General features: G+C 45.7%; 1 protein-coding gene across 1 annotated transcript in view; it reads left to right on the top strand.

The window, feature by feature from the left end:
• The window catches only part of LOC141076032 (cathepsin W-like), a 71,562-nt gene extending 51,095 nt beyond the window's left edge, over positions 1 to 20,467 (top strand). Inside the window, exons 9-11 of the mRNA XM_073563288.1 lie at positions 9,010 to 9,094; positions 17,679 to 17,737; positions 18,961 to 20,467. Of these exons, the coding sequence (XP_073419389.1) occupies positions 9,010 to 9,094; positions 17,679 to 17,737; positions 18,961 to 19,065 (249 nt within the window). The 3' untranslated portion in view covers positions 19,066 to 20,467. The remainder of the gene's footprint in view (positions 1 to 9,009; positions 9,095 to 17,678; positions 17,738 to 18,960) is intronic.
• Positions 20,468 to 25,606: the final 5,139 nt, after the last annotated feature.

Raw genomic sequence — 25,606 nt, 5'->3', positions numbered from 1 at the left:
GGAAACTGAACTCAGATTCCCAAAAATATGAAAAACCACAGTTAGTTTATGTTTTAGGGTGTGGGGTCATCACTTTTTCACACAGGGCCCCGTAGGTTTTGATTTCTCTTTCCCTTAATAATTAAGACCTTCATTGTAAAAGCGCGTTTTGCATTTACTTGTGTTATCTTTGTCCAATATTTACATTTAAGTGTCACAAACATGCAAAGGAATAGGAAATCAGGAAGGGGCAAATACTTTTTCAAACCAGTGTGTGTGTGTATGTATGCATGTATATATGTGTATATATATAGTACAGACCAAAAGCTTGGACACACCTTCTCATTCAAAGAGTTTTCTTTATTTTTATGACTATGAAAATTGTAGATTCACTCTGAAGGCATCAAAACTATGAATTACCACATGTGGAATTATATGATTAACAAAAAAGTGTGAAACAACTGAAAATATGTCTTGTGTTCTAGGTTCTTCAAAGTAGCCACATTTTGCTTTGATTACTGCTTTGCACACTCTTGGCATTCTCTTGATGAGCTTCAAGAGGTAGTCACCGGAAATGGTCTTCCAACAGTCTTGAAGGAGTTCCCAGAGATGCTTAGCACTTGTTGGCCCTTTTGCCTTCACTCTGTGGTCCAGCTCACCCCAAACATCTCGATTGGGTTCAGGTCTGGTGACTGTGGAGGCCAGGTCATCTGGCGTACCACCCCATCACTCTCCTTCTTGGTCAAATAGCCCTTACACAGCCTGGAGGTGTCTTTGGGGTCATTGTCCTGTTGAAAAATAAATGATGGTCCAACTAAACGCAAACCGGATGGAATAGCATGCCGCTGCAAGATGCTGTGGTAGCCATGCTGGTTCAGTATGCTTTCAATTTTGAATAAATCCCCAACAGTGTCACCAGCAAAGCACCCCCACATGATCACACCTCCTCCTCCATGCTTCACGGTGGGAACCAGGCATGTAGAGTCCATCCGTTCACCTTTTCTGCGTCGCACAAAGACACGGTGGTTGGAACCAAAGATCTCAAATTTGGACTCATCAGACCAAAGCACAGATTTCCACTGGTCTAATGTCCATTCCTTGTGTTCTCTAGCCCAAACAAGTCTCTTCTGTTTGTTGCCTGTCCTTAGTAGTGGTTTCCTAGCAGCTATTTTACCATTAAGGCCTGCTGCACAAAGTCTCCTCTTAACAGTTGTTGTAGAGATGTGTCTGCTGCTAGAACTCTGTGTGGCATTGACCTGGTCTCTAATCTGAGCTGCTGTTAACCTGCGATTTCTGAGGCTGGTGACTCGGATGAACTTATCCTCCGCAGCAGAGGTGACTCTTGGTCTTCCTTTCCTGGTGCGGTTCTCATGTGAGCCAGTTTCATTGTGGCGCTTGATGGTTTTTGCCACTGCACTTGGGGACACTTTCAAAGTTTTCCCAATTTTTCGGACTGACTGACCTTCATTTCTTAAAGTAATGATGGCCACTCGTTTTTCTTTACTTAGCTGCTTTTTTCTTGGCATAATACAAATTCTAACAGTCTATTCAGTAGGATTATCAGCTGTGTATCCACCAGACTTCTGCACAGCACAACTGATGGTTCCAACCCCATTTATAAGGCAAGAAATCCCACTTATTAAACTTGACAGGGCACACCTGTGAAGTGACTACCTCTTGAAGCTCATCAACAGAATGCCAAGAGCGTGCAAAGCAGTACTCAAAGCAAAAGGTGGCTACTTTAAAGAACCTAGAATATAAGACATACAGTATTTTCAGTTGCTTCACATTTTTTTGTTAATTATATAATTCCACATGTGTAAATTCATAGTTTTGATGCCTTCAGAGTGAAGCTACAATTTTCATAGTCATGAAAATAAAGAAAACTCTTTGAATGAGAAGGTGTGTCCAAAGTTTGGGTCTGTACTATATAATATATATATATATATATATATATATATATATATTAGCTGAAGAGCCCAGCATTGCCTGGGCATAGTAACCAACTGTGGTTAGTTATAACAAATTATAATGATTATACTGCACATAAAAACCGTGCATCTAATCCTATCCTGTGTGATACTGACTGCTGAGCTGCATATCTAATCCTATCCTGTGTGATACTGTCTGCTGAGCTGTGTATCTAATCCTATCCTGTGTGATACTGACTGCTGAGCCATGTGTCTAATCCTCTCCTGTGTGATACTGGCTGATGAGCCGTGTATCTAATCCTATCCTGTGTGATACTGGGCTCCCCCTGTAGTCTGTGTCAGAGGGTGGTCTGTGTTGGCACGGTAATAAATTGTGTTATTTCCAGCTTTACAGAAGGACGATAACACCATAGAAATGATAAGAATAATAGGCCTCAGTTACCACAACTGTCTACAAAGAAAACTGTTGCTGACAGCAACCAATCACAGCTCATTTTTCATCTCTTAAACAGCTCTGGGACAGCGTGGCGAGTTTTGAGTGGCGACTTTTGTGTTTCGACTTTTATGTGGCGAGGTTGGTGTATATGTGGTGAAATGTGTGCTAAGGGTGGTATATGTGTTGAAGCACGTGGTAGTGTGTGGCGCACTTTGTGTGTGTTCATATCCCCGTGTGTGGTGAGTATCCAATGTCAGGGCCCCACCTTAGCAACTGTACGGTATATACTCTTTGGCGCCATCGCTCTCATTCTTTAACTCCCCCTTGTTCACATCTGGCAGCCACAACCCAAACCAGGGTGGTAACCTAAAAAGGGGTGGAGTCCCAGGGGGAGGTGGAGTCCAAAAAGGGGATAGTGGCCCAAAAGCGGGAGGAGCATCCCAACGCAAAAGGGGTGGTACAGATGAACTGTTGCCAGGGGCAAATGTCCTATATGTGTCCAGTCTGCCTGGTGAACTACCCACTCGGCATGATGCTATGGGGGTGTGGCCTCCAGATAAATAACAAAGATGTGGTTGGTCTGGTCGACCCTGGGAGCCCGCTGACTCTAGTGAGGGTTGCTCCTGAGATACCCGAACAAGGAAAAAGACCGAAAAGATGTCCAATCAGTGAATTTATTTATTGATAATTATCATATAATAAAATATAAGTACATTAAAAGGGGGGAGAGGCCAATGCCATGGAATCGGCACTACCGGGGACAAAATTATTAAATAATTTGTCTGAATATATTAGCATAATTCAAGGGGTACAAAAATAAATAAAGTGACTGTGCTTAAACACTACATAAATATATAATCACTTATGTAAAACATATTATACTCAGACTAGATTCAAAAAAGTGCAAATGCAAAATAGAGTGCAGCAATAACATATAAAGTGCAGTGCAATAGGAGAGCTACACAAGAGCTGTGCTCCAACGCTGTGAGTGTAAAAAAAATACATACCAGAGGCAAAATACAAGTGTCAAAATAAACGCTAAGTGCTGTACCTCTTGTGCTGCTAAAGTCCCCGGGATGTGCCAGCCCCGACGCGCATTTCGGCGTACCTTCGTCACGTTAGTGTGCGTCATGCCACACTCGCTCCTCTCCCATTGGCTGTCTTGCCCTTTTTAAACCTCCCCATCCTGGATGATGCCATCCCCTGACGAAGGTACGCCGAAACGCGCGTCAGGGCAGGCACATCCCGGGGACATTAGCAGCACAAGAGGTACATAGATAGTCCCCCCGGTCGGGACAACTGTAAACCCGGAGCCATCTGTCTAGGAAGAGAGCGAGCCCACGATCTTTAAGTGCGTGATCGAGGTTCCCAAAGACGTACAAGAAGTCTGTACGGTGAGGCTTTTAAAAAGGCGATCCAAGCGTGTAAGGTGCACTGGGCACCTGAGACTCGGCAGTTGGTGGTACTGTCAACCAGGGAAGACACAGCTAAACAGATGATAATGCAGAGTAATGTTAAAGCCGCTTGTCGTCTAGAGCTTGCGAGGGAAGCTAAGAATCGGCTGGGCATGGGGGAAGACGTAATTCCGGTACCCAAATATCTGGTGTGGAGAGTCGTTGGAAGGCTTGGGAAGGTAATGCAAGACCTTGTGAATATCTCCGGTGTGGCGAGGGTGAGGATCTCTCCTGATGGTGAAGTCCAGGTATCTGGTGAAGAGGCTCCATGTGGTTGGCTCCATGGAAAGCCTTACGAACTGATGCTCGACGGACGCTCCTGTAGTATCGAGTGACATACCTGCAGGAGATGGGGCAGTTGAGACTGGACCAACTGCGGATTAATAAAGAGGTGCAGAACATCAGGTGGCGGCCGCCTTCAACCCAAGATGTAAGGACCCGAAGGGTTCCTCCAAGTAGTGAAATGGCAGGTGGCATAAGACTGTCAGCAAGGCAAGGACATCAAAAATCTGCAAGTGGCAGTTCGACTGGCAGTACGAGGCTGAGAAACCTTAGCTCCGGTGCGATACTCAATGGGTCAGACTCAGGCCAGACAGTTGACGCGACTGTAAGTGGGACTTCTGACTGTACTAACCGGGAGAGCCGGTCGCGGAGAGAGAAGTCGGGGGACGGAGCAGACAGGGAAAATGTGGAGACAAAAAAGTGTCTGGTGACGCAGATGGACTTTGACTGGAAGGCCAAAGCCCAAGGCCTGTATACTGACTGCTGGGGGTGGGGGAGGCCTAACATAAACATGATGCCGTATGACTCCCAAAACGGACGGAGACTGTCCTCTCGACTTGTAGGGTAAAGTGACATGGGTGTCTGGTCTCGAGACCCCTGGGTGATGTCAAGTGTTCAAGCCCACAAGTTTGAACAGAGGGGGAGGTATGTGGTGCAGTGACTGCAGTGACAGCTAGGGGGCACTGTATGGGTCATGCACACAGGCATAGCCATTGTGGTAATGGAGGTAGGATGAACGCCAGGATGGTAAATGACCGTTATGTATCCTAGGGTGGGTGGCCCTGGGATGGAAGCTTGAACGTGTGTTAATCAGCAGAAGTACTGGTGAGGTTTTTGTTACAGTGTATCAGGGAAAGCTTCTAGGTGGCTTGGTGAGACGGGTGGGACCAGTCACCTACAAACTCACCCAGGGGCGTATGGCTAAACGCCCACAGTAAGCATGCATATGTGTGTGTATGGCTGGGTGTCTGAAATAGGACCTGTGATGAGGTCATAGCCATGTGATCCGGTGGGCATGGCTACGGACCATATAAGGTGACCAGGGTAAGTCACATGAGAGAGTGCCTGGATCTGATTGGTCCGTGTGGAAGGTCCCAGAAGGCAGACGAGCTAGAAGGTGTGCTGCCTCCCGGAAGTGCACATGCGGAGGCCGCTGACCGGGTGAGGCCTGTGTATAATGGCCTGCATGTGTGTGACAGTTCCCAGGAGGGAACGGATGTCTGGAGTGAGAAGCAACTAAGAGGTAACCCCGGACAGGGGGAAATAACTGTGAGGCTATAGAGCCTGGTTGCTGGAGAAAGCACAGCCTGTGTGACCACAGGGCTGAGAGAGTGGAGCTCTATCATGAACATTCTGTTGTTGGATATAAGACTGTTGCCACATATGGTTTATGCTGATTAATAAACCGCATGGACTGATTTATGTGAAAAACCCATGCCGGACCTGGTTAATCAGCTGCCAAGCGCGTGTCCCCAACATGAATAACAAGCGCTACCTTACTAATATATATACACACACACACACAAATACATATTCACTGTATATATAATATATATATATATATATATACACACACACACACACACACACACACACACACACACACACACACACACACACACACACACATACATATATACTCACATATACATATAGACACATAGAAATCCAGAAAGATTGGAGGCAGCACACCGTTTGTAGTGAATAAAGGAGCTATTTAGTAAGCCCAAAAGGCGACGTTTCGGTCCAAACAACAGGAACCTTTCTCAAGCAGTGAACATGTGAGAGTGCCTATAACTATGGTGTTTTATATTAGCATAAGATGGGATGAAAACTGAACTATAATCGTGCTATAACATCGTTGTATATTTATTTCTCTGTTTATATACTGTATTTAAAAAAAAAAAAAAAAGCTCTGTGACTTAGTAGCGCTGAGGTTTCGTTCCTTTGTAACATGTTATCTATTTGGATCTTTTTACCTTTACCTAAGAGAGTGGGGCAAATCATGGATGTGATTAACAAGGTTGTACACCTGTTTTATTATTACTAATTGATGTTTAAATGCATATTTTTCAATGCCTTTTCTATCTATATTTATGCACTAAACTTTATTTGATGAATAATTCCTATATCACTGTTTGCACTTTATGTATGTTAATTATAATGTAAATACATGCTCTTACAATGATGATTAATGTAAATGAGTATAATTGTGTATACCCTTTATATACCTGGCACACTCACATGTTCACTGCTTGAGAAAGGATCCTGTTGTTTGGACCGAATCGTCATTTTTTGGGCCTACTAAATAAGCTCTTTTTTTTCACTACAAGCGGTGTGTTGCCTTCAATTTTTCTGGATTTCTATAATTGAGGTTTGGCATCTGCCTGGGGGGCTCTGCACCTGGACTCTTTCTTTGTGCTGCTCTAATTTTCTTCTTTTTACACACACATATACATATGACCAGGGGTGGACACAGACTACAGAGGGCCCCTGTGCAAGAAATCTTCCCAGGCCCCCCCCATACCACAACAAAGTTAAGTAAACATATAGGTTGTAATATTTATTGTCAGTTTAGAACACAACTATCAAATCTAAATAATAGATTAAATGTCCATATTTAACATTGCCTTCTCCCCATCACGCCCATCATTGCCTTGTCCCCATCACTCCCATCATTGCCTTCTCACCATCACTCCCATCATGGCCTTCTCCCCATCACCCCATCATTGCCTTCTCTCCCCATCACGGCCCTCTCCCTATGCCCCCATCATATCATTGCCTTCTCCTCCAGGGCCAGGCTCCACCTACACAGACACACACATACACTCACTGGCCACTTTATTAGGTACACCATGCTAGTAAGGGGTTGGACCCCCTTTTGCCTTCAGAACTGCCTCAATTCTTCGTGGCAGAGATTCAACAAGGTGCTGGAAGCATTCCTCAGAGATTTTGGACCATATTGACATGATGGCATCACACAGTTGGCGCAGATTTGTCGGCTGCACATCCCTGATGCGAATCTCCCGTTCCACCACATCCCAAAGATGCTCTATTGGCTTGAGATCTGGTGACTGAGGAGGCCATTTGAGTACAGTAAACTCATTGTCATGTTCAAGAAACCAATCTGAGATGATTCGAGCTTTATGACATGGCGCATTATCCTGCTGAAAGTAGCCATCAGATGTTGGGTACATTGTGGTCATAAAGGGATGGACATGGTCAGCAACAATACTCAGGTAGGCTGTGGCGTTGCAACGATGCTCAATTGGTACCAAGGGGCCCAAAGAGTGCCCAGAAAAAATTCCCCACACCATGACACCACCACCACCAGCCTGAACCGTTGATACAAGGCAGGATGGATCCATGCTTTCATGTTGTTTACGCCAAATTCTGACCCTACCATCCGAATGTCGCAGCAGAAATCGAGACTCATCAGACCAGGCAACGTTTTTCCAATCTTCTACTGTCCAATTTCGATGAGCTTGTGCAAATTGTAGCCTCAGTTTCCTGTTCTTAGCTGAGAGGAGTGGTACCCAGTGTGGTCTTCTGCTGCTGTAGCCCATCTGCCTCAAAGTTCGACGCACTGTGCGTTCAGAGATGCTCTTCTGCCTACCTTGGTTGTAACGGGTGGCAATTTGAGTCACTGTTGCCTTTCTATCAGCTCGAACCAGTCTGCCCATTCTCCTCTGACCTCTGGCATCAACATGGCATTTCCGGCCACAGAACTGCCGCTCACTGGATTTTTTTTCTTTTTCGGACCATTCTCTGTAAACCCTAGAGATGGTTGTGCGTGAAAATCCCAGTAGATCAGCAGTTTCTGAAATACTCAGACCAGCCCTTCTGGCACCAACAATCATGCCACGTTCAAAGGCACTCAAATCACCTTTCTTCCCCATACTGATGCTCGGTTTGAACTGCAGGAGATTGTCTTGACCATGTCTACATGCCTAAATGCACTGAGTTGCCGCCATGTGATTGGCTGATTAGAAATTAAGTCTTAACACACAGTTGGACAGGTGTACCTAATAAAGTGGCCAGTGAGTGTACATACATACATACACACACAGCAGCACCTCTCACCTGTCCGCAGCATCGCCCGTGCTTCCTCGCTCTGGCACAGCAGCGGCTGCTGAATGATGACATCATTCAGCGGCGCTGCTGTCTGTGTCAGAGACAGGAAGCGCGGCCGGCAGGCAGGAAGCAAGATGGATCCTTGCAGCTCCGCGCCTGCTACCTTCTCTTGCAAGCAGCAGAGCTGCTTAGATCGCTCCCTGCCCGCCGCATATGAGGGCAATCTGGCCAGGGGCCCCCGGAGCCTAGGGCTCGGAGAAACCGGCCAGATTACCCTCATCATTAGCCCCTGCAGGGCCCCCTGGATGCTCTGGGCCTGGTGCAGTCGCATCGGTGGAACCGGCGGTATGTCCGCCCATGCATATGACAGCAGCATCGCAGGTGTTAAATGCCCACGAACGGTGCTAGCATCGATCGTGGGCGTTACTGCAGGCTCTCATATAGAGGTGACACCCGCATTTGATTGTGGCAGCGCTCAGCGTGAGCCCGTGCGATCATCACGCCATGTATTTACGCCGGTTTGCGGAAACGTATCATAAGGTGCATGTCGGGAAGGGGTTAAAGGGAATCTGTCAGCAGCCTTTCACACCCCATGCTATTTATATGCACATGTAACTCTTTCAAAGACAAATCTAGTTATAGCGTTATATGGTCGGTCCGTTCCTTCATCACTGAGAAATCGGCATTTGAATATATATGCAAATGAAGCTGAAGATCTATGGTAGATCTGATGCCTCTGTCGCTCCAGCTCTATTCCCCACCCAGCACCACCTACTCCTGTTTGTCTGACAGCTCACTTACCTGAAGCCACACAGAACTGATAAATATTGACTTTTTCTTCATGTTAATACAGCCTTACCTTGGAGGAGTAATTCATCCTAAATCCTGTGATGTAAAAAAATTAAACCATGCAGTTCTAGCAGTGGGATATTCAAAAGGTAAAGAGAAATTCCTAATTCTTGTTTAGTTTGTTCCTAAAATGTATTGCTCGTAAGATATGTTCACCTAGTTACCTAATTTGAGCCAAGGACAGAAGTGGATTCTCAAAGAATAGAACATATAAAGGATGGACTTTTAGGCTGTGTGCCCACATTGCGTTTTTTTAAGTGTTTTTGACGCTTTTTTTCCGCAGTGGAAATGCTTAAAAAACGCTAACAAAACGCATCCCATGCAATCCTATGGGATTCTGCAGTTGCTGTGCCAATGCTGCGGATTTTACTGCTGCGGAACCACATAGCGGTAAAATCCACAGCATGTTCATTATTTCCCCTGCATCGTGGTGATTCCGCAGCCATAGGATTGCATTGAAACGCTCACTTTACGCATGTGGCTATGCCCACCATGCGTAAAGTGAGCGCTTCATGTACGGATGGTACCCAGGGTCTGGAGGAGAGGAGACTCTCCTTCAGGCCCTGGGTACCATATCCCTGTAAAAATAGAGTTAAAATTAAAAAAATCGGGATATGCTCACCTTCTGTCGGCCCCCCGGAGCCTTCCCGCCTCTCAGCCACGCTGCCGGCATCTTCTGTTCCCAGGCATGCTTTGCGAGAATCACCCCAGATGACATTCTATCTTTGACTACTGATGCTGCATAGGCAGCATGAATAGTAAAAAGTTGGTCACACTTGTCAAGCACTATGCTTGACAAGTGTGACCAACCTGTCAATCACTTTTCCAAACGATGCTTAAAATCGCTTGGAAAAGCGCAAGCATTCTGCAAGCTAAAAACGCTCGCAAAACGCTTGTCTTTTGCCGGAAAACGCATGCGAATTCCGCATGCGTTTTACCGGCGGCAGGGACATTTCCGCAGCATTTCTGCAATGTGGGCACATAGCCTTACACTTCTACTTTTTTGCTGGATCTAATTCTGATTTTAGCTGAAAAAAAAAAATATGCGCTGCAATTTTTTATTTAAAAAAATGATGTTTATTATGAAACTAGACTAAAGCTTTGCTAATCATTTCGTTGTGACTATTACTGAAAAATTCATTAACGCCATCAATTGTTACGTAGCTCTTTACCTTTGCGAAATTGATATTTGTACAGACCTCCATGCTTCCACTTTACTATTACATACAGGCTGTACCATAGAAAGGTCCGGAGCAACCGAAACACTTTACTTACCTGAAATAATGTGTTCATTGTTTTGAGCCTTGATGGAAAAAAGATTTTGAAAAATCAAAAAGGATTGAATAATGTTGCAGAATTTGTAGATCTGCTTAGTGACTGCAATTAGTCCACCACTGACACCCCCACTACATAAGGGCTTGTTCACACATCAGTATTTGGTCAGTATTTTGTATCAGTGTTTATATGCCAAAACAAGGAGTGGAAATTACAGTAAAAAATGTAATTGAGAGACTGACACCCGTTCTGAGTTTTGGAGATACTCCTAGTTCTTGGCATACAAATATTGATGCATGAATAAAGCTTAAATTGGTGTGCAGGTACAATTTGGAAACTTAATTATTAGGCGAGGGTCACGCGAGAAAATAGGTCCAATGCTAATCACTCTCTGATCAGAGTGGGATCCAATTTTCTCTGAAGTGGAGAAACAAAAAAAAAATAGTTTCTCCACTTTCTCCTTTATATTAGTCAGTGAAAACTCGGACCACACTTAAATGGACGAGTGCCATCCAATTCTCAGACGCAAATCTTGTAAGATACGATTTTTTATATTTTCCTTGGATCTCTCAGTTCAAGAAATAAAAAATCAGACAGATGAATAACCCCATAGAATTAAATGGGTAAGAGTGCTATTCGTCAAAACCATGGATAGCATTCTTCCGATTAAAGTGTGTACGAGTCATACATGCAATAAACATATGAATAGTATAAAGTATAGGCATTCACAAGCAAGCATTGATCTCTAAAATACAGGTGCTTCTCACTAAATTAGATCAAAAAGTTAATTTATTTCAGCTCTTCAATACAAAAAGTGAAACTCATTTTATGGGGTCTCTACAAACAGAGTGATCTATTTCAAGTGTTTATTTCTGTTAATGTTGATGATTATGGCTTATAGCCAATGAAAACCTGAAAGTCATTATCTCAGTAAATTAGAATAAATAACAAAATACACCTGCAAAGGCTTCCTAAGTCTTTAAAAAGGTCCCTTAGTCTGTTTCAGTAGGCTCCACAATCATGGGGAAGACTGCTGACTTGACAGATGTCCAGAAGGCAGTCACTGACACACTGCACAAGGAGGGTAAGCCACAAAAGGTCATTGATGAAGAATCTTGCTATTTACAGAGTGCTTTATCCAAGTATATTAACCCCTTAATGACCCCAGCTTTTTTTTTGGTTTTGCGTTTTCGTTGTTCGCACCCCTTCTTCCCAGAGCCACAGCTTTTTTATTTTTCCATCAATATGGCCATGTGAGGGCCTATTTTTTTGGGGGACGAGCAGTACTTTTGAACAACGCTATTGGTTTTACCATGTCATGTACTAGAAAACGGGAAAAAAATTCCAAGTGCGGTGAAATTGCAAAAAAAGGGCAATCTCACACATGTTTTTTGTGTGGATTTTTCGCTAGGTTCACTAAATGCTAAAACTGACCTGCCATTATGATTCCCCAGGTGATTACGAGTTCGTAGACACCAAACATGTCTAGGTTCTTTTTTTATCTAAGTGGCTAAAAAAAATTCCAAAGTTTGCTAAAATATATATATATATATATATTTTGCACCATTTTCCGATACCCGTAGCATCTCCATTTTTCGTGATCTGGGGATAGTGAGGGTTTAAGTTTTGCGCACCAAGCTGACATTTTTAAGGATACCATTTATGTGCAGACATGATCTTTTGATCGCCCGTTATTTCATTTTAATGTAATGTCGCGGCGAACAAAAAAACGTAATTCTGGCACTTCGATTTTTTTTCTTGCTACGCCATTTAGCGATCGGGTTATTGCTTTTTTTATTGATAGATCAGGTGATTCTGAATGCGGCGATACCTAATATGTGTATGTGTGGGGTTTTTTTATTGTTTTATTTTGAATGGGGGGGTGATCTAAACTTTTTTTTTTCATATTTTTTTAAACCTTTTTTTCAAATTTTGACATGCTTCAATAATCTCCATGGGAGGCTAGAAGCATCCACAACTCAATCGGCTTTGCTACATATAGGCGATGAGCAGATCGCCTATATGTAGCATAATTACAGCATTTCTATGAGCGCCGACCCCTGGGTGGCGCTCATAGCAATGCGGCATCAACAACCTTAGAGATCTCTAGGAGATCTCTGGTTGTCATGGCAACGCATTGCTGATCTCCGATCACATGACGGGGGTCGGCGATGAACGTATTTCCAGCCGCGTGGCCGGAAGCTCTAGTTAAAGCCCACTGTCAGCGTTTGACAGCGGGATTTAACTAGATAATAGGCGCGGGCGGATGGATCGAAGTTCCACCTGCGCCTATTGCGGGCACATGTCAGCTGTTGAAAACAGCTGACATGTCCCGGGTATGATGCGGGCTCACCGCCAGAGTCTTCATCAAAACGGGGGATCTGACATTGGACGTACTATTGCGGAATGGAAAGTTGAGTGGAAGGAAAAAATGTGGTAGAGAAAGGAGCACAAGCAACCGGGATAACCGCAGCCTTGAAAGGATTGTTAAGAAAGGACCATTCAAAAATTTGTCGGAGATTCACAAGGAGTGGGCTGCTGCTGGAGTCATTGCTTCAAGAGCCACCACACAGACGCATCCAGGACATGGGCTACAAGTGTCGCCTTCCTTGTGTCAGGCCACTCATGACCAATAGACAACGCCAGAAGCGTCTTACGTGGGCCAAGGAGAAAAAGAGCTGGACTGTTGCTCAGTGGTCCAAGGTGTTGTTCTCAGATGAAAGTAAATTTTGCATTTCATTTGGAAATCGGAGTTCCAGAGTCTGGAGGAAGAGTGGAGAGGCCACAATCCAAGCTGCTGGAGTGCATTTACTGATCATACATAGGCCAACATTTCAAATTTTAAAATCATTTTTTCAAGCTGGTGTTATAAAGTATTCTAATTTACTGAGATAATGACTTTTGGTTTTCATTGGCTGTAAGCCATAATCATCAACATTAACATAAATAAACACTTGAGATAGATCACTCTGTCTGTAATGACTCATATTATATAGGTGTTTCACTTTTTGTATTGAAGAACTAAAAAATTCTTCTTGATGATATTCTAATTTAGTGAGAAGCACTTGTACATGGCTGTCGGACTTTTTTATATTTAGTCAAAATAGTTAATATGGCTAAGGATAGAACCAGACGAAATGTCTTAGTTCAAAGTTCAATCAGTTAATAAAGAATTGCAACATGTGTGTATATATATATATATATATATATATATATATATATATATATATATATATATATATATACCTGTAGCTATGAACCTGTTCTACGCCCGGGTGGCGAGCATTTTTATTTGTATATGGTCTGCTATCCTGCTATGTGCTGCCACCCTCCTTTTCTGGTACGCATGGCCCCCTCACCCCCCAGTCCTGGTATGCATGGTACCCCTCACCCCCCAATCTTGGCATGCATGGCCCCCTCACCCCCCTATCCTGGAATGTATGGCCCCCTTACCCCCTATCCTGGCATGCATGGCCCCCTCACCCCCCCTATCCTGGTATGCATGGCTCCCTCACCCCCCTATCCTGGTATGGATGGCTCCCTCACCCCCCAATCCTGGTATGCATGGCCCCCTCACCCCCCTATCCTGGTATGCATGGTCCCCCTCATCCCCCAATCCTGGTTTGCATGGTCCCCCTCATCCCCCAATCCTGGTTTGCATGGTCCCCCTCATCCCCCAATCCTGGTATGTATGGTCCCCCTCATCCCCCAGTCCTGGTATGCATGGTACCCCTCATCCCCCAATACTGGTATGCATGGTACCCCTCATCCCCCAATACTGGCATGCATGGTACCCCTCATCCCCCAATACTGGCATGCATGGCCCCCTCACCCCCCCTATCCTGGTATGCATGGCTCCCTCACCCCCCTATCCTGGTATGGATGGCTCCCTCACCCCCCAATCCTGGTATGCATGGCCCCCTCACCCTCCTATCCTGGTATGCATGGTCCCCCTCATCCCCCAATCCTGGTATGCATGGTCCCCCTCATCCCCCAATCCTGGTTTGCATGGTCCCCCTCATCCCCCAATCCTGGTATGCATGGTACCCCTCATCCCCCAATACTGGTATGCATGGTCCCCTCACCCCCGCTATCCTGGTATGCATGGTCCCCCTCATCCCCCAGTCCTGGTATGCATGGTACCCCTCATCCCCCAATACTGGTATGCATGGTACCCCTCATCCCCCAATACTGGTATGCATGGTCCCCTCACCCCCGCTATCCTGGTATGCATGGTCCCCTCACCCCCCGCTATCCTGGTATGCATGGTCCCCCTCATCCCCCAATACTGGTATGCATGGTCCCCTCACCCCCCGCTATCCTGGTATGCATGGTCCCCCTCATCCCCCAGTCCTGGTATGCATGGTACCCCTCATCCCCCAATACTGGTATGCATGGTACCCCTCATCCCCCAATACTGGCATGCATGGTACCCCTCATCCCCCAATACTGGCATGCATGGCCCCCTCACCCCCCCTATCCTGGTATGCATGGCTCCCTCACCCCCCAATCCTGGTATGCATGGCCCCCTCACCCTCCTATCCTGGTATGCATGGTCCCCCTCATCCCCCAATCCTGGTATGCATGGTCCCCCTCATCCCCCAATCCTGGTTTGCATGGTCCCCCTCATCCCCCAATCCTGGTATGCATGGTACCCCTCATCCCCCAATACTGGTATGCATGGTCCCCTCACCCCCGCTATCCTGGTATGCATGGTCCCCCTCATCCCCCAGTCCTGGTATGCATGGTACCCCTCATCCCCCAATACTGGTATGCATGGTACCCCTCATCCCCCAATACTGGTATGCATGGTCCCCTCACCCCCGCTATCCTGGTATGCATGGTCCCCCTCATCCCCCAGTCCTGGTATGCATGGTACCCCTCATCCCCCAATACTGGTATGCATGGTCCCCTCACCCCCCGCTATCCTGGTATGCATGGTCCCCCTCATCCCCCAGTCCTGGTATGCATGGTACCCCTCATCCCCCAATACTGGTATGCATGGTACCCCTCATCCCCCAATACTGGCATGCATGGCCCCCTCACCCCCCCTATCCTGGTATGGATGGCTCCCTCACCCCCCAATCCTGGTATGCATGGCCCCCTCACCCCCCTATCCTGGTATGCATGGTCCCCCTCATCCCCCAGTCCTGGTTTGCATGGTCCCCCTCATCCCCCAATCCTGGTATGTATGGTCCCCCTCATCCCCCAGTCCTGGTATGCATGGTACCCCTCATCCCCCAATACTGGTATGCATGGTCCCCTCACCCCCGCTATCCTGGTATGCATGGTCCCCCTCATCCCCCAGTCCTGGTATGCATGGTACCCCTCATCCCCCAATACTGGTATGCATGGTACCCCTCATCCCCCAATACTGGCATGCATGGCCCCCTCACCCCCCCTATCCTGGTATGCATGGCTCCCTCACCCCCCTATCCTGGTATGGATGGCTCCCTCACCCCCCAATCCTGGTATGCATGGCCCCTCACCCTCCTATCCTGGTATGCATGGTCCCCCTCATCCCCCAATCCTGGTTTGCATGGTCCCCCCTCATCCCCCAATCCTGGTATGTATGGTCCCCCTCATCCCCCAGTCCTGGTATGCATGGTACCCCTCATCCCCCAATACTGGTATGCATGGTCCCCTCACCCCCGCTATCCTGGTATGCATAGTCCCCCTCATCCCCCAGTCCTGGTATGCATGGTACCCCTCATCCCCCAATACTGGTATGCATGGTACCCCTCATCCCCCAATACTGGTATGCATGGTCCCCTCACCCCCGCTATCCTGGTATGCATGGTCCCCCTCATCCCCCAGTCCTGGTATGCATGGTACCCCTCATCCCCCAATACTGGTATGCATGGTACCCCTCATCCCCCAATACTGGCATGCATGGCCCCCTCACCCCCCCTATCCTGGTATGCATGGCCCCCTCACCCCCCTATCCTGGTATGCATGGTCCCCCTCATCCCCCAATCCTGGTTTGCAAGGTCCCCCTCATCCCCCAATCCTGGTTTGCATGGTCCCCCTCATCCCCCAATCCTGGTATGTATGGTCCCCCTCATCCCCCAGTCCTGGTATGCATGGTACCCCTCATCCCCCAATACTGGTATGCATGGTCCCCTCACCCCCGCTATCCTGGTATGCATGGTCCCCCTCATCCCCCAGTCCTGGTATGCATGGTACCCCTCATCCCCCAATACTGGTATGCATGGTACCCCTCATCCCCCTATACTGGTATGCATGGTCCCCTCACCCCCGCTATCCTGGTATGCATGGTACCCCTCATCCCCCAATCCTGGTATGCATGGTACCCCTCATTCCCCAATCCTGGTATGCATGGCCCCCTCACCCCCCTTTCCTGGTATGCATGGCCCCCTCACCCCCCTATCCTGGTATGCATGGTCCTCTCACTCCTATTAAAAGTACACAAAAAAAAACAAAAAAACACACATTTATACTCACCCTTCTTTCCTGTGCTCCAGCGCTGTTCTGCTGGAGGCCGGGGCAGGAGTGCGGCCGGAATCGCATATGCCCATAGCGCTGTCCGGCGCCATATTGCTGAAGACACACTGCAAGTGTGTCTTCGGTAAAATGGCGCTGGATCGCGCTATGCGCATGCACGATTCCGGCCCGGTGCCATATTGCTGAAGACACACTACAAGTGTGTCTTCAGTAAAATGGCCCCGGAACGCGCATGCGCAGCGTGATTCCGGCCGCACTCCAGCCCCGGTCTCCGGGCGAAGAGAAGCGCCGCGGTAATGCTCCTCCCAGTCAGGTAAGTATGTAAGTATGGCGTCGGAGATGGCGGTATACAGTGTGTACAGTACAGCCATCTCCGACGCCATACACACCCCTCACCGCTGGCTGCCTCACTCTGTCTGGAACCAGACTGCGCAGGCGCGTTGCGCTTGCGCAGTCTATAAAGGCTTTGGACAGAGTGACGCTTACAGCGTTATATTATACATACTACTTTATAGTCACCAACAATATATTACATGTTATAGCTAATGTGTTGAGGAAATGTGACCACGAAGTATCTATTGTTATTCTGTGAGATATCTATTTACAAACAGAATCTCTTGCTTAGTTTCATTGTAGTGGAATAAAAACACTGTATGAACCTTCGAGGGGTATTTTTGTTTAAATACATTTATTTTTTGTAAAAAAAAATATTTGTTATTTATTCATGTGTAGCTGAAATTACGTATAATTTAAGCAAAAAAAAAAAAAGAAAAATGTCTTATCCTTTAGGACGAATACTCTTAAAGTGTACCTCCCCTTTGAGGGGAGACTCGAAGTCTCCAATCACTGCACCCCTTTATTTCCTCATTATTGAGGGTTTTGTTTTTTTAATGTTCTTAACCCAAAACATGTATTTTTTTTTCTTTTATGCAGATACTAAAGTCCCTTATTGGATCATAAAAAACAGCTGGGGGAAGAATTGGGGAGAAAGCGTAAGTATTAGTAATAATAGGCTACTTTCACAAGGAGTTATCAAATACTTTGCTTATTTCATGGGCCAAGAACGTACTGCCAGGTAGTTGATAAGTTACCTGCCTGTTGTGACCGGCACTGATCTCTGCCGGCTCAGAGTGATCACGGACCAATTCTGCAGCTTCATGTGATGTTACGTTGACAGAGCAACTTCTCTTGCAATCACCTCTGTTGTTGGAGCATCTCTGCCGATGTCATACTTGTTGACAGCTGGCTCCCTGCTACCTAACTGCGGGGAGCTGGCTGTCAATCAACATGATGTCAGCCGTGACGTCCTGTAGGAAGAGCTGCTTTATTAACATGAGGTCAAATAAAGCAGCAGAATCATTAGCAGGACCTGTCCATGACCGCTCTGAGACGACAAAGATCAGCATCGGGCAGAACAGGCAGGCAGTTATCAACTACTTGCCAGTAAGATTTTAGCCTCACAGGAAAAATAAGTAAAGTCCCAGATAACCTCTTTCTGTGTGCACGGTATATTGGCAGAAAGCTGCTGATCGGTGCTGGGGGTGTGGTAGGAGGCATGAGATACCTAGTGTGATGACACCGGTGGTGTCACTGGCGCTGCCTAGAGGAAGGCAACTGAATGCACAGAGTGCAAGGCAAAGATTGTACACTTGGTCAACGAAAGCTGAGGGTCAAGCCAGATGAGAATGTAGTACCTAGGGATAAGACAAAGAGTAAACGGAGACAAGCCAAGGGGGTCAGATAACCAGGAGAGACAGGGCAGCACAAAGCAGGATACAGAGAGAGTCAGAGGACGAACCAGGTCATACACAGCAAGGCACACAAGCACAGAGGCACAACAATTACGGAAGTAACCTGGGTCAGCAACCACAAGCCGAGTATACGAAGTATCACAGACTCCAGACCCAGGAACTGCCAGCATTAAATAGCCGCTCCTGAACCAAAGAGAGGCGGACTAAAGTTAACCAGGATGGAAGCGGAACCATCCTGTCCAGGGTCATGATACCTAGTCCTGTAGTCTGATAATCTCCTGCTGACTTTATTGAAACAAAAACACAGCCCAGTAAGTGACATCACTGGAATCAGGGCCTCAGCCCCTACATCATGCTGATCTCAGATTACATATTAAAAATCTGTTGACAGATTCCCTTTAACTGTCGGTATGCTATAACGGTAACAATAACATGAATACTAATAGACGTTTTCTCTTCTCCAGGGATTTTTCAGACTCTATTATGGGAAAAACATCTGCGGCGTTGCAGAGAGTCCTACAAGTGCTGTTGTGACCAAAACAGGAAAGAAAAAATATTGTCCAAGCTAACAATGTGTTCAGGAATTTCAGCATCAGTGACGGGTGTGAGGTGTTATATGGAGTCAACAAAACCAGACTAAGATGGGAATGCCATGAGATAATAATAAAAAAGTGTTAATCGCTAGGGATGGGCGAACCCGAACTGTACCGAACACATAGTGTTTGGTCACAAGGTCCCGAACACAGGTTTCCATGGGAAACCTGTGTTACAGTTTGGGTCCAGGGCCTGTAAAAGCATAAAATTAATAATAAACATTATAATTATACTTACCTGTCCAGCGACACATCCTCCCGTCCCGCTGTCTCCTGGCCGCATCTGCTTCAGGGGCCGCTCATTAGCTTCCGGTGGTATTCACTGCACTCGGCAGTCTTCGGCTTTTTCTGGCAGTGTTCGTGCGGTGACGTCAGGGTTCAAGATAAAAAAAAACACAATACAGAGAATAAAAGTTTTATTAGAAATAAAACCAAAAAAAATTTAGAGACTCCATCTTTCTTATAAAAAAATCCTCCGTCCGACATAGTGCACCTGGAGAGCAATGTCAGATCTGTTACATCGCTCTGTATGGACAAGCGCCTATGCAGAGCGAGAAGCAGGCTGATACTAACAGTCAGAGTTCACCTGAGTTCATGGCTGGGGCCATGAACTGGGGTGAACCCTGACGTCACTGCACGAACACTGTCGATGCCGGCCGAAAATTGCGGAGCGCCGAGCAGTGGAGTGAATAACCTGGAAGTTAATGAGCGGCCCCGAAGTAGATGCGGCCGGGAGACAGCGAGACGGGAGGACGCGTTGCTGGACCGGCAGGTATAATTATAATGTTTATTATTAATTTTACGCTCTTTTTTACAGCCAGCCCCGCCCCATCCCTTATCTGTAAAGTCCAAGCTTGGGGTTCGGACGCAAGTTCGCGTCATCCCTGGCCCCGAGCTCGAACTTTACAAAAAAAAACTCGGGCGAACCAGCCAATCCCGATCATCGGGGGGTTCGACCATCACTATTATTCACCTGTTAACTGTACTACAGCAATGACAATGCCTCAATTTATGACTGCTGCAACCAATCACTGTGTCACAGAGGTGTGACCGCTGAGGGCAATGATTGGCTACAGCATGGTGACCAAGCACCAGAATGGCAGCACTGGAGCTGCAAGGTATTTACCAGGTAAGGTTGGCTTCTGGTATTATTTCATGGCATCTCAGCCTGATTTTCGTTGATCCCTGACCGTCCTTTACTGCCAATCAGGGAAATTCTTGTGTAAATGAGTCATATGTGCACAATGTTCTAGCTAATTTGCATTTGCCTATTGTTTTCTGATGAATACGTAATGGTGCATTGTATCAAGCCTGCTTTCACTTGCTTACTCTGCAAAATCAACATGAAAAATATTAAAGAGCATTTCTTTCAAATATATCATTACAAGCAATAGTTTTGCACTTTTTATAACAGTTTTTGAAAATGGGAGTGATAACAAATATCGCCGCTGTCATATCTCTCATGCCTTTTCCTTTAATGTGTGGAGGATGAATCACCCAATCCAATTGATTTACCATTCACATACTCTATGATTGGGTGTGCACACATGCCTACACATGCTTTTATCATCACTGAAATTGCATTTTTTAATTATGGATTAAATAAAGGCTTTTCTTAATTTTTTCACATCGTGTGCTGGAACTATAAAAAACTTTTTTTCTATGATTGGGTGTGCAGTACTGATCAAAATATTGGACACACCTGTGCATGCAATAGTTTTCTATGTTCTTATTGGGGGACACCATTTGTTTTGATCTCTTCTTGCTGCATGTTGTTGAAGTGAGCAACTACCCCACTATATCGCCCCCCAAAAAAGATGGCATTTTTGAAGAGTGCTGCACTGAAAACCTGGCTAACAGTAGGAAATTAAGTTTATTCATCTCAGCAGCCTCAGGCTTTCATTCACGGAGGCGCAACTTTAGTCACTGCTCAGTACATAGTGAGCGACGGCTGTAACTGACATTGATTGACAGCTGGGTCCGCACTGCATCAGTACAGAACTAGCGGTCAGTTACTCACTATGTACTAAGCAGTGACCAAGGCTATGCCGCTATGAACAGGCTTTTAGAGCAGTAGATAGCAATTTTGGAACACTATTAACTTGCAAATGAACCCCATATCTGCAGGTTAATAGTGTTTTGGGACATGAAATGTTCCCTTTAATTTTTTTAATTTAATTTTTCTTCATTTTAATATTTAGCTCCCCTATTGGACTTGAACTTGCAATCATTTGATCACTTATACTAAAATGCAATAATACTTCTATATATTATAAAATTAGTGCTATCCTATGAAAGCCAGTCACTGGCTGTCCCATGGCAATTGTTCTGTAGTTTCCTGCACAGTGGGTGACCAAGAGTGCTGCAGAGCAGGCAAAACAATGAACCACATCGCAATACAGAACCTTGGACAAATACCTAAATTCATTCAAACCCCAAAACAGAAATCTATCCCTTAGCAAACATCACTGCACTACTTGTGCTAGGGTGTTAACATTATCAGTGTGCTTTAAGTATTGTCATACAGAAAAATTTAAATCCATAAGACATCTCCAGAAAGGGGACATGTCACCGTCACAATGAACCTGTGGGGCAAATAACTGAGGAAGAGAAAAAATAATTGAAACAGGGGAAGTAAGAGAGAGAGCTGACACTTCTGTCTCCATGGAAGTATTGGCCCCCTGCGGTGACCAGGTAATTACAACAGGGAGATTTGCTGCAAAGAAGACAAAAAGACAGATTAATTTATGCCGAGTTGGGGGAAGTACACTTCCCACGTATAAGCTTGATCAAAACTCCTAGACCTGCCGGAGTCAGTGGTCAATGATTAATATTGGGGTTTGCATCAATCCAATATTTATGGGAGATATATTTTTGGCTTCGTAGCAAAGGGACTAACAGAACACATTCACTCACATCTCCAGCAGATCACCTCCAACTTAATAACGGTCAGATGGATTGACGCTATACAGGTCATGTTTCATCTCCATGTAAAGATAAAATCGCAAAAGGAAACATGACTACAATATCTACCACCAGGGACCTCCAAGGGCAAAGATATCCTGTAAGTTTGGAATCTCATAAAATTCTAGTAGACTTGGCACATCCCATAATCAGCCCCCACATAAGCTCACCAAGGGGAGGTACAGTATATGGGATTAACCTTGATTTAGCAAAAAGCAGTATTTGGGTTTGGGTTACTCGTCTGTCCTGAAAGGTACAGCTTGCTTTGGGTTGCGTTTGTTTTCCTAAGGAGTACCTCTCTCCGCTAAACTATGAGACATTTTTGTGACATCAGGTTTAGCAATTTTCTTTCATTATTCCTTTTAATGCCTTGTAATTGTATATACCGTAGTGCATTGTTCTCATTTTGTATAATCTTTGTATACTCTTTATAAACACTTCCTACCTTTACAGATTACATAAATAAAATATAAAAGCTCTGTTCCTATTGCTCTATAAACTGCACCCCTGAAGCCATATGCTACCTTTAACGGGTGTCCAATCTGCCTCTATAAACCATTGGCGATTGCAGCTAGTAGTGATTCCTTTTTTTGTTATAGAGGAGTTGGCAGTGACCATACCAGGGTGTGTATGTATATACACATATATACACACACACACACACACTACTCAAAAAATTAAGGGAACACTTAATCAACACAATGTAACTCCAAGTAAATCAAACTTCTGTGAAATCCAACTGTCCACTTAGGAAGCAACACTGATTGACAATCAATTTCACATGCTGTTGTGCAAATGGAATGGACAACAGATGGAAATTATCGGCAATTATCAAGACACCCTCAATAAAGGAGTGGTTCTGTAGGTGGGGACCACAGACCACATCTCAGTACCAATGCTTTCTGGCTGATGTTTTGGTCACTTTTGAATGTTGGCTGTGCTATCACAGTCGTGGCAGCATGAGATGGACTCTACAACCCACACAAGTGGCTCAGGTAGTGCAGCTCATCCAGGATGGCACATCAATGCGAGCTGTGGCAAGAAGGTTTGCTATGTCAGTGTAGTGTCCAGAGGCTGGAGGCGCTACCAGGAGGAAGGCCAGTACACCAGGAGACGTGGAGGGGGCCGTAGGAGGGCAACAACCCAGCAGCAGGACCGCTACCTCCGCCTTTGAGCAAGGAGGAACAGGAGGAGCACTGCCAGAGCCCTGCAAAATGACCTCCAGCAAGCCACAAATGTGCATGTGTCTGCACAAACAGTTAGAAACCGACTCCATGAGGATGGTCTGAGGGCCCGACGTCCACAGATGGGGGTTGTGCTCACAGCTCAACACCATGCATGACGCTTGGCATTTGCCACAGAACACCAGGATGGGCAAATTCACCACTGGCGCCCTGTGCTCTTTATAGATGAAAGCAGGTTCACACTGAGCACATGTGACAGACGTGACAGAGTCTGGAGACGCCATGGAGAGCGATATGCTGCCTGCAACATCCTTCAGCATGACCGGTTTGGCAGTGGGTCAGTAATGGTGTGGGGTGGCATTTCTTTGGAGGGCCGCACAGCCCTCCATGTGCTCGCCAGAGGTAGCCTGACTGCCATTAAGTACCGAGATGAGATCCTCAGACCCCTTGTGAGACCATATGCCGGTGCGGTTGGCCCTGGGTTCCTCCTAATGCAGGACAATGCCAGACCTCATGTGGCTGGAGTGTGTCAGCAGTTCCTGCAAGATGAAGGCATTGAAGCTATGGACTGCCCCGCCCATTCCCCAGACCTGAATCTGATTGAGCACATCTGGGACATCATGTCTCGCTCCATCCACCAACTCCCCATTGCACCACAGACTGTAGAGGAGTTGGCAGATGCTTTTGTCAAGGGAGTTTCAGTCTTCCAATTAGAAATCGTCCAGACCTGAATAAGTAAGATGCTTCTTTATTGGTCATGCCGGCATGGAGAGAGAATGACAGCCACACCAGGTGTGGGCCGTCCTCTGTCTAACTCAATACATATTCTTAAGAGTTTAAATAGCAGAGTCGAAAGGCGTTGAAAACACTACATTTGCAAAAAGAGTACATGGAATATGCTTAGCTTGTTAGAAATCCTTCTTATCTACGTTAGCAGAGAAGTCACGCAAGACAAGGAAAGCAGCTAATGTTCACAAAAAGTAATGCCCAAAAGTAACACCCATGTATTACATCAGCTGAAAAGAGTTTCAAAGTCTTAAGCGAAAATAAGTGGCATACATGCAGTCATGTGCATAGATACATACATACATACATATATATATACACACACTCATACATACATACACGCATGGGTATATATATACACACACACACACATATATATATATATATATATATATATATATATATATATATATATATACACACACATACACCCATGCACACAAAAGAAAGGACTTTATTACAATTATTATAACATTCCCTCATCTTGTAATAAAATCATCTATCTGTACACATTGGGGACAGATTTCTTTTTGTCAGATTTCACAGAAGATCTTCATATAATCTAGAGGGAGAGTAATATGTTCAGTATATTTATCATTAAGTCCAAACATTTTCATTCTTTCGTTTGATTCCAAGGTCTCCATTCCTTGATGCATACTTTTTGTTATGGTAGAGTCAATCAGTCTTTGAACAAGTCCTCTAATGCATAGAATAGCACCGCATCCACAAACAATCAGCACTCCGGCCACGATGGTAAGAGATGTCAACGCAGAAGTGAATACTCCGGACCATTTCCCAAACCATCCTTCAGTCCAGGAATATGTCATCATATCCAGAGTTCTCTGCTAATTCATTAGACAGGGCAGTCAGTCCATCAAGAGCTTTGGAGATACTTCCATCAGGATCTGAATTAGGGATAAAGGGTGCAACAAAAATCCTCCAAACATTTTATATATACCTCCCTTTTCTGCTAAGAACTTGTCTAATGCCATCCTATTCTACCAAGCCATGAGAGAAGTTGGTCCTAATTGCTCAGCTGTCCCTTTAACTGCATCTTGGGTATAATTAACAAATCTCTGCTGGTTATAGTATAAGTAGTTTATCCAGTCTACATTCATTTTTATAATCACCCACCAAATTATGGATTCCCACCCGGCTGCTACCTGGATCCTAGCCTTGTACTCGTCGGTCACTCCCCTGGGAACTCCAATGTCATCTATGTAGATACTAGAATGGAAGGATCCTTGCGGAGTAACATGCTTCTGTCTCTTCCACTACGTACCTTTGGCCATATCCCTGTTGACAACAGGTGGAACGGCATGATTAGCTGGACCACCGCACAATCCCCTCGGGAACCATGTGGTAGTCTGGCTCTTATGCTTTTATCACCGCATAACCACCATATATCTGCTCTCAGGGTAGTGTGGTCTGACCATATGGCTGAGTACTTGGCCCTGTGGGAGACAATGATCCATTCCCTACAAGAGTCGCCTTGGAGCTCTCCGAAGTCGTGCCCATGCCCTGGAAGACTAAAACAAGTATAGTTACCAGCAGCGTCGGACTGGCCCACCGGGGAACCGGTG

This window comes from Dendrobates tinctorius, unplaced genomic scaffold (genome assembly GCF_039654945.1).
Source record: "Dendrobates tinctorius isolate UK_male_01 unplaced genomic scaffold, ASM3965494v1 ptg000384l, whole genome shotgun sequence".
NCBI lineage: Eukaryota > Metazoa > Chordata > Amphibia > Anura > Dendrobatidae > Dendrobates > Dendrobates tinctorius.
The sequence above is the reverse complement of the archived record's forward strand: the minus strand, read 5'-3'. Positions and strand labels throughout refer to the sequence as shown.